The following is a 10,658-nucleotide window of genomic DNA, read 5'->3' on the forward strand; positions in this document are numbered from 1 at the left end:
CAGATTGTGAGATTTTTTTGTTCTGTGCAAAGCTCTTAAAAGTTGCTGTCTTTCTAGCTCTTCTCTCAACATGTTCCTATAATAGTTTTTGATAAGGAATAAAAACATTTAGTATTTGAAAGCTCGGAACACCAGAATAGTTGTCAAGATGCAGTTAATATTGCAGCTTGGCTAAACTTTTTTCTATCCATTCTTATTTTTGGCATACCTTTGCATATGATTGTCCTCAGGAACCGAGCTCTGACTACAGCATCAGAGACATAATTTCTGTGTTATGGTAATATGATTGTCTTTGATAATTTTCTGTTTTGCTTGATTCTCAGTGACCTTTGGAAAACCAGATAGAGATTATTTTTTAGAAAAGAAATGTTAAACATCTTATTTGTAAAATATTTTAAGAAATTTAATGAGAAAAAAATAGTATGTGAGAGATACTTTCCGGTGTTTTACTTGGATGTAAATACAATGCACTAAGTTACCATATCTAAATCTGTGATAGCATAATAATGACAACTAGCACCTCTGATGATATTGAGAACTGAAAATTTCCAAGCCAGTGTCTGAAAGGTCACGCTTTTTATTTGTGTTAAAATTTGTGAAATTTTATTGAAGGAAAAACTTTACACTGTTTCTTTGAGAATGCTTATCACTGGGTATGGCATTACAGAAACTTGTGGGTATGTCATGTAACATCTGTTTCTACAGAAATCTACTTACTACTCAAGACAATACAAACAACAAAAATTCACCATGGCAATCTTTAAAAATAAAAATCTTGTACTGGTTTCCTTATTTCCTTTAAGTGTGTCTTTTACCAATATTTCATTGTATCTTATATTTAGTTGTATAATGTTAACAGTACAAGAAAAACAATTTAATATTGAATGAACAAACGCAACATTGAAAGAAAAAAATGTCTATTTTTTAAATTTGTATTTATTCTGTACAGTATAAATATATCAGTTCTTTGACTAGGCCTTCCTCCCAGAGAAGCAAGGTTTAATTATAACTTTCTTCACATTTTTTCTCTGTAACATTGAATTGAACATTGAATTATATAATTTCCTCATTCCTTCATTTTTTCTTTCTTTTCTTTTTTCTCTTAGTTTTAATACTTTTTTCCTCACAATTTGCCTCCCATCTGTCCACATTTACCCTCATAGCATACATTCTCACATCTCGATGTTCTTTCCTTTGCATCTTTTCCAATAGTCTCTGTGCTAAAATTCTATCATTACTGCAAGATCCCTGATCAGGAGTCCTCAGTTTTTCTTCATTATATTTAGTCTCTGATGCTTCTGTTGTCAGCCAGCATTTTCATCACTGCTTCTGGAGGTGTGCACTGGATCATTTACTCTTTTAGAAATTTATGTCACAGGCAACAAGCACAACATTTGCCTTATATCTCCTCTTGATCCTGTGTAGAACCCAATGGAACCGAGATTTGTCTATCAAGGTTTTTTCACTTTTGAATTTACAAAATAATGTGAAATTTGTCTTGCAGCTCAACAGCATACTGTTGCCATATTGCAAAAGGAATTTACATGCCACAGTGTGTCCTGGCGCACACGTGAGGCTATTTAGGCTTAAGATCTTCAGACTGGTGAAATAATGTTGAGACGGGAAACAAACCTGGAGCAGTCTTGTCCATAGTGCCTGAGAAGGGTGGCTGGTGAATGTTAATAACAGTGACTGTGCTTGGGTGTTATGCGAGGGTCCTAGTTGGCCCAGAAAATACAAAATATTTTGGGAGCAGGGTGTATGTGTAACAAATAATTTTACAATGTATGTTATATCATGGACTATTTATATTCCTTATGGAAGCTTGATTTCCACAATATGATGTTCTTATATTGTGTCACAATTTTTACAGATTAAAGAATTATCTGTTCACCTCATTCTGGTTCCAGTAAGGTTCTGTAACTTGAATGAATATAAACAGCATAATAAATGACAGGTGTCATCAGTCATCAAAACATAACCTTGTAGAAGTAAATTTGTAGAAGCACGACTCCAAGGCCTACAGCAAGTAAATAAATAAATAAATACCTTATATTGTGCCCACTCCAAATGAAAAGAACAGCATTTAATGAATTTATAACCAGTTTTTCTAAATGTCACTGTCAGATGGTGTGCAAAATAAAATGTTGACAAAAGTGGGTTAAAATTAATGTTTTAAAAATTTGTACAGAGCTTGATAGAAAGTACAGCATGAAGAGTAATCATCTGAAACCGATCTTCTATCCAGTTTAAACAAAAACTTAAGTCTTTCACTCAAATGTGCATGCATCAGTCCAATGGGCAAACGCATGCCACACTGGCTATATTGTTACACTAGATTTTCACAGAGTGACATGGATTTCATTTTTCCATTTCCATTTCCATTTCCATAAAGCCATTTAACACTGTAGCTACAGTGATAAGGAAAAATAAGAAAATTTCTTGTTTGTTTGTTTGTTTGTTTGTTTGTAATAGAAAGAGAAACCTGGCAGATGTATTTAGTACTTATCACCCATCTGTTATTTGCTAAAAAATTCCAATTTCATTGAAATTCCACAATTTGGAAACCATGTGACGAGCAATACGAGAAGAAAGCTCTTTTCTTCTGTCTCTTTCCATTTATCAGTCCCCATTTCTCTCTCTCCATTACTGCTTGTTGGTGTTTGTTTTTGTTTTATCTTAGACTTTTATTCAGAGGCTAGTAATTTCATAGCGATGGCAACAAATTGAAAATAAATTTTACACATATGAATATTAGCTATAACTATATATTGTTGTAGCATTTCTTCCCTTGCATTCTCTTTATGCTTCTTAATTTCTTGGGCTTAAAGGGATATGTCTGTCAACTTCTACCCTCCTTAGTGCCTACAAATTCTCTTGCAACGTGTCTGTAATAAGCAGTAGATTTTCCTTGTCTGTCTATGCCAGATGGACCCATAGGTAATATAAGGGTGACACAGTCTTATGTAACTGTCTCCCCTTTCTTATCTTTAAACTCTACTAGTTTAGAATATGTAATATCCACTCTTTTCCCCTTCCTTTGCCTTCCCTCTTCCTCCAGACCGCTCCAAAGCATGTGTCTTTGGTCACTGTCCTTTCAGAATTTTTCTGAAAGCACACTTAAACTTTAAAACCTTTTTGCAAACACTACAACATGAAAGTCTTATTTTAGCTTTTACTAAATAAATTTTAATATTCTTCTGAGAATCAAGAGGATTTTCTATTGTGCAAAAAATTCACAAAAGATCTCTCCATAATTCCAGGTATTCAAATTGACAAGGGTCCATATCCTACCAACAGCATAACATGGGATGAAATCACTTTGTAAATTGTGACAAACACGATGTTTGTCAAAATTCACTTAGATTCCAATAAAAATACAAGAGTTTTAGACATTCTTATTTACATAATGTAGGCTGTTTTCCACCTCCTCCCCTTTTTCCTCTGTTTGCCAGAAAGTCTTCCTGACAAATTTTAATTCTACATGGTGCATTTTCACAGATTAGGACCGGCTAGTTTTAAGATGCCCCATGCTTCCATTTGATGGGAAACCAACAGTAAATAACTTTTTCTTTTTTTTTTTTTTTTTAACTTCACTGAAACGCTGTTCTGGTTTTTGCTATTGCAGATAATACAGCCAGCATCCTGACAAGACGCAGGAGATACAGCCGGAGCACGCAGGACACCTATTACCTGCCGGTGCTGGTTTCGGACGGCGGCGTGCCCGCTCTGAGCAGCAGCAGCACGCTCACCATCCGCGTGTGCGCCTGCGACAGGGACGGCCGGGTCAGGACGTGCCACGCTGAAGCCTTCCTCTCCTCGGCTGGCCTCAGCACCGGAGCTCTAATCGCCATCCTGCTCTGCATCGTCATTCTCCTCGGTGAGCCGCGGGCAGCGCTGGGCACTGCCGGCCCTGCAGGGCCTCTCGCAATCGGACAGGGCGCAAGGCTTTCAGCCGGCAATGCTTTTGAGCCGCTGCCTGCCTGGCAGTAGGAGGCAATTAGAAACACATAGCTGTGATTAAGGGGGAAAGGTTTAGCTAAAGTTAATAGGGGGAAATGCCTTTTAAGTACATCTGTGAATATCTGGAATCCAGCAGAATTTTTTTTTTTTTCAGAGGTTATCAAGTAATTAGCACTGCAGATCTTTTTTTTTTTTTCTGTAATTTGGAAAGATTTCAAAAAGAGACTGACTCTAATTCCATGTCTTGAACAGTGTGAAAAATTATAGAAAAAAGAGGGGCAAAGCTTTTTGAAATGCATTATGCTGTAAGAGGTATCATTAGCACTATAGAAAAGCCATTTCTTAATTAACTTTGTGGAATAAACTGATAGCAATACACAACATAATCCACAGGGGACGAGGTACATAGGAGACTATAAGCAGATTCATAAGATTAGTGCCATTACAAGTGCATTTCCTCCACTCTTTTTAGGTTTTTTATTTTCTCAGGCCAATTCCAATGTTACCCATTAGTTAATATTGTGGTTGGTTTTGATTTGAGATTTTTTTTCCTGTCAGAGACACAACTTGCTGCATACACGACTCTGTGATACTCCTGTGACTTTCTGCATCCTTATAGAGATGGCAAGAAATAATAGGAATTGCAATGTAACCAAGAGGATATTTTGAGGATTCTTTTTCCCAAAGACTCCATTTTCTAAGACCTACTTTCCTTATAGCTTACTTCAGTATTTTCTTGTAAGAAGGCTGTTTTAAAATATATAGTTATATATTTTTCTTGTAATTTTGTGTTTTATTACATAAAATTGAATATTCATAAGAAAAAAACCTAAGCTTTTTACATATTAATTCAATTTATATGCTAAACATTGGTTTTAATGAAGCACTGAAAGCCCTGGATTATTCTTCTGAAAAATGCAAACTTTAGTTACTCATTTTTCATTTACCTGAAAGAATATTATCTTCATTTATCTCCTTTATGAGATCCCCAATAAACTAAGTAGCAGATGATCCCAAATACCAGTTCTGAAAATACCGGCCTGAAAATATTACCCCCTGTATTTTTTACTTAGTGTCTGCTATTTCTGAAACATATTCAGATGTAAACTTTAAACCTACTCTAATATCTGCAGTTTTCTCTTTAGCAATTGTGGTCCTTTTCATCACCCTAAGACGTAGCAAGAAGGAGCCTTTGATCATTTCAGAAGAAGATGTCCGGGAAAATGTTGTGACATATGATGATGAGGGCGGCGGAGAGGAAGACACGGAAGCATTTGACATCACGGCACTGCGGAATCCATCTGCTGCTGAAGAGCTAAAATACCGGAGGGATGTTCGTCCTGAAGTGAAGCCTCTGTCCAGGCATCACCCCTCCTCAAGCCTTGACAGTATAGATGTCCAGGAGTTCATTAAACAAAGACTGGCAGAGGCTGATCTAGACCCCAGCGTGCCCCCGTATGACTCCCTGCAGACATATGCCTATGAGGGTCATAGATCAGAAGCTGGGTCTATCAGCTCTCTGGATTCAGCAACGACACACTCTGACCAGGATTATAATTACCTTGGAGACTGGGGACCCGAGTTTAAGAAGCTAGCTGAACTCTATGGGGAAGTAGAACCAGAAAGAACAACTTAGTTGTAATTCCCAGAACAGAGAAGTTCCTAAACAACTGGACAGATAATGGCAACAATGGTAACAAAAAAATGAATACAGTACTTGGAACTAAGTTGTATGCAGTTACTGTAGAACAAGTGCCCTTTTCATATTTGAAACTGGGTTCTCCAATTGGAAGAAAGTCAAATTTTGGAAAATACAGAAAAAAGAATCTATTGTCCCTTGTGTATTTTTTTTTTTTAATTGCTTAATAAAGTCTCTGGTACCTTATCTGCAACAATACCTAAGGTAAAGCCAAGAAATGACATTTTTTATTGCAATATGCATAACAGCTCCAAGCTGCAGTAAGTTTATGGTCGTGTCTGTTTCCGAAAAGAGCTAATAGAGGATCAAATCTCTTGCAGGTGGTTGTGATGTGTTTCTAGCTGTGCTCTAGGCCTTGTGATCCCAAAGTGAGATAGACAATGAGGTTTACTATCAGTGTGAGAAGTGCTACCAGTCTGTTTCCTTTACAGAGGTGATAAGCCACACCTGTCCTCTTAAATAAATGGTCCTTTGATGGTTTAATCTTATTGACTTAGCAGGTTGCATTGAGAAGCTGTCATTTCATTATGTCCTTCATAATCTTGTCATCCATAACCAGCTAACAGATGGAGGGCATCATTATCTGTAGCTCAAACACAGCCCTAGCCCATACTCCAGACCTGCTCTGTTGCTATGTGCTAGAGGAGCTGTTGTTTCCAGTGTTGTGCTTTTTCTTTTTGTCTTTTCACGGGAACAACATTCATCTAAATGGAATAGGCCCAAAGTACTCTTTATGCAGTGAAGCAGATGAAGCATAGACTTTTTCAATAAAAACAACAATGGCAGCACCATTAAACTATGCAGTTTTTTGGTTCACTGTGCTTTGCTTATGTCAAGAGCTGAAGCTTTTAAAATCTTTTGCTGGTCTGAGTCCAGAAGCTACAACAGTCTGTTTAAAACCCTGACTTCTTAATCACAGTGTTTTTCTATTTCTGTGTGTGACTGAAAGCAAACGAGCTGCTGGTAAGACATTGGGATAGGGGAGATTTAAGCAAGGAGAATAAGATGATGATGCTTTTTTCTTTTAAGTTCTATATGCTGATATTTATTTCTCTTAGAGTAATTGCCACCTCAGCAGAACCAGATGGTTTTTCCCTATTTCAAGCATCATGGAAACAGGAGCATTTCAAGTCAGTGAAGGAAATATACTATTACTGTGGTTCCTATGGATTAAGTAAATTGATTTCTTACATTAGTAACTTTGTAGCATTGCAGAAATGATAGCTCTCCTTAACATAGCAGGATGCTTAACACCTAATCCAGCAATTTTTTTTCTTTTTATAGCATTGCAGCAGCAGAACTGCTAAACAGTTCTGCTTAACATAGCAACTTGTTTAGCACCTCATCTATCATATTCTGATTTTTCCTTTCCTTTGGAATTTTAATCTTTTCTTTGTCCTTCTGGTGATAATACTGTGAGAGGACCAAGAACTCATGATACCCCATGAGAGATTATGACCTATAATACTCACAATCACTATTAACAGTCCACTGTTTCTAATTGTAGCTCCACTTTAGGGAAATGGACTCCTTCCAGTATGCATTTGATTGGGAAACTGTCCAGATTAGAAGCTGTGTACTTTTTTCTTACTGTCTGGTCTGGTGTGCAGAGTGATATGGATTTGTACGCCGCACTAGATTCCTCCCTCTGCATTTTAGGTGCCACTTAAATTCAGCTTAGTAAAGAACGGTCTATATTTATTGCTGATCTGCTGTGAACCACACAGGTGAACTAGATAATTAAGCCTTCTTTTCTTTACTCTATGGTTGGATAGGTCCTATATATGACTGAAATTTCTGATCAGTTTACTTTGAATGTAATGGGTTGGGTTTTTTTGTTTTGTTTTTTTTTTTTTGTGTGTTTTTTTGGGGTTTTTTTTGTTTTTTTTTTGTTTTTTTTTTTTTGGTTTTTTTTTTTTGTTTTTTGGTTTTTTTTTTTTGTTTTTTGGGTTTTTTTTTTGTTTTTTGGGGGGTTTTTTTGTTTTTTTAGTTTGTTTGCTTGGGAAGTTTTTTGTTTATTTGTTTTTTGTTTGCTTGTTTGTTTTTTTCTGAGCTACAGTTGACTGCTTTTGGTTTAAACAGCCTTCTGGAAAAACAGCAAGTAGCTTTGTAAGCAACTTTTACACTCTAAAAATTATTAGTTGCATTGTAGTTCCAGAATTGGTTTTTTTTGTACACTATTTTGTTTAAAATTTGTAATGTTTCTTCTCTTTTTCAGAATCTGAACCCACAGGAAAGTTTAGTAGGGAAAAACACCCGAACCCTAAGATATTCTGCTTATGGCTGGAAGTAGTTTAATAATTTGTGGGGGTTTTTTTATTATTTTTAATGCATTTTATGAAATAAGGAATCTTTCAGAAAAGCTTTCAAGGAGGCATTCTTACTGTAGAGTGAAATTAGATGCAGTAAGAGTTACACACAAGCTGAGAATGGTTGTCTTTTATTGTGTTTTTTGGGGGTAGAACCACAATATGTTTTATTTTTGTCCCAAATAAAGCAATTAGTAGTGTGCAATTTTATTAGGAGAAATTTTATTTTTGTTTAGGTCACACTTGATTTACTCCAACATCTAAATTTTTATACTGTATGAGTAGCGTGTTTAAAACAAAATGTTTCAGCATTACTACTACCATAATACTTTGTATCACAGCTGCATGAAAATTGCGTTCATTGTTATATTATAGTTTTGAGAACTAAGTATTAGTTATCTTTATGTCTATTCCCTCTGGCCCTACACCAAAGCAGAGAAAATCAATTGTATTTTGTGTTTAAGGCAGTGTTTGTGCCATTGTTTGGTTTTTTTTTATTTACATCACAGAACGTCCAGGCTTAAAGGCAACAGAAGAGCAGTGACACAAGCAAATAGTCACTCCTTATGCTAATGGTCAGTTTAAGTTAAAAATATCTCAGAGAAATAACAATCCCCTTTTTGCCATTCCTGGTGCTCTCTTTGCTGCTATACAGCACGTGCATCATGCCCCAGGAAACCTGAATCCTTTAAAACTCTGCGGGGTTATTGAGACGCTGCTTCCGTGACGCTGCGGTGTGTCCCGTTCCGTACGTCCCATCCACAGTGGTCGCCAAATGTGCTTTTCTATCATGATGTGTCTGCATGCTTGCTATGCTTACTGTGTTTTATTCAAATACACATCACAGTGTCGTGTTGTTTGCATGACAAATAACAGAATATTAAATCTTCAGGGCCACAGAAGAAGGCCTCACAATGCAGAAATAACAGGTTCACAGTTTTTTTATCCCAATCTCACATTTTTTTTTTTCCTTTGGTCCTTTGTGTCCAAAAAACAAATTTAAACTGCATTTGAGAAATTCTATGTTGACCTAGATTGAAGTGGAAGAAAATTAACACTGGATGGCACAATCATTTTGTAGCATTGCTGATTTAAACAAAGCATATATTCAGTGAAAGTATTGTGGGAAACTTTTTCTCGGTTTATAGTTAAGTTTGATGATATAGACTATGCTTAAAGCTTTCATGGATCTTTTGTGTACTCATATTCTCAAATATTTTCCTATTAGCCTAAATAGTAATCCTGTTGCTGCTTAACAACTAAATGCTGAAAACTGCCAGTTTGACTTAAACTGGAAATAGTGAGTAAAGTTAAATGGCACATGAAAAGTGATACTTAAGGGCTTTTCAATTTACAATTTGATTTCTACAACAACCATTCAACTAAAAGTACATTTCTGCCAAAATAATTACTTACATTCCTTCAAATAAACCCTCTTTCTTGTAATGGTTAGGGCACTCGGTATGCTGTATTCTTGACAAGTCAAAATAATCTGAAAAGATGGTCAGTATAAGAATTGTAAAATGTGAAACTAAATTGTCAAATTAAAACCTGTCCAAAATGTAATTTAATGCACTTTAAAGTCAAGAAAGAGCTTGAATTCAGCTGGTGTAAGATTGATTCATACGTTGAAAACAAATTAATTTTTTTATCAGAGTTACCTTTTGTTATATAGACATAGAATATTGTAAAAGTTGAAAGAAACTTCACTCTGTTATGCACTTTATTTTTTTGCATTCTTCTTAGAAAACTAAAATAACTGCAAACATTTCTGAGTTTTAATTCTAATTGATGCAGTTGTTTAAATTGTGAATACTGAAGGAAAAGGTCTATGGGAAAATATTATTTCTGGTATTTAAAAGGAATTACGAAATTTTTGTGGTTAAAATTTTTTTTCATCATCCTTTAGAAAATATAAGTATTGGACCAGTCTGGAATTAACCAAACTCATAAGCTCACACAAGGATAACAAAGGGAATATTCTGAATGCAAAGAAGGATATAAAATTATGCCGCCTAGCGTTACTTTGTGGATTATAAAGTGCTAAGACCTTGTACCTGCAGTACATATAAATGGCACAATGCATTCTAAGGAGCATTAGAAGTGTGTTGCAAGTTTTGGGCCATTCTTATTTTTCCAAAGTCTCCAAAAATATATATATTTTTTTTAACAAAAGAGTAATGTAAAGTATACCTCCTTATGCAAGTGTTACTGATATAAATTGTTACATTTTCTTTTAATAAACAAAAGGGACAAAATCTTTTATTCGTATTTTTCAAATAAAATGTGCTCTTTGCTATGGTGATGGGTTATTGTATTCCTCATCACAACCAGAACATGTTATTTTGTCTTCACTCCTGTATTCTATACTCATCAAGTAACCAGAACATCTAAAGATGCTCTGTCTTTATGACTCAGATGTATTAATGAGGCCAGTGTCAGAAAAGGTAGGGTACTTAACTGGATCTGTAATGCCTGGTATAGCCCCTTGGTTGTGCCACTATTTCAAAGAACTGTCTCACATGATTATTGCTACAGATGGATAGGGATGGAGAGAGACACCATTAGATACTTTACAACAGACAGCAGTATAGCTGCTAAATGGTTCATTACTTTTACTTGTGGCAACTGTTCTCCAACCATCACTGTCCTGAAACTGAAATACAGTGTTATAGGACGAATACATT

General features: G+C 35.6%; 1 protein-coding gene across 18 annotated transcripts in view; it reads left to right on the forward strand.

Moving 5' to 3' along the window:
• The window catches only part of CDH18 (cadherin 18), a 490,532-nt gene extending 480,258 nt beyond the window's left edge, over nt 1-10,274 (forward strand). For 14 of the 18 annotated variants that reach the window (XM_088170648.1, XM_088170626.1, XM_088170642.1 and 11 more), the window contains 2 exons: nt 3,629-3,880; nt 5,097-10,274. In XM_088170648.1, the coding sequence (XP_088026774.1) occupies nt 3,629-3,880; nt 5,097-5,599 (755 nt within the window). In that variant the 3' untranslated portion in view covers nt 5,600-10,274. The remainder of the gene's footprint in view (nt 1-3,628; nt 3,881-5,096) is intronic. The other 4 variants (XM_088170705.1, XM_088170708.1, XM_088170720.1 and 1 more) reach the window with 1 other exon arrangement.
• The last annotated feature ends 384 nt before the right edge of the window (nt 10,275-10,658 follow it).

This window comes from Sturnus vulgaris, chromosome 1 (genome assembly GCF_052056855.1).
Source record: "Sturnus vulgaris isolate bStuVul1 chromosome 1, bStuVul1.hap1, whole genome shotgun sequence".
Lineage (NCBI taxonomy): Eukaryota > Metazoa > Chordata > Aves > Passeriformes > Sturnidae > Sturnus > Sturnus vulgaris.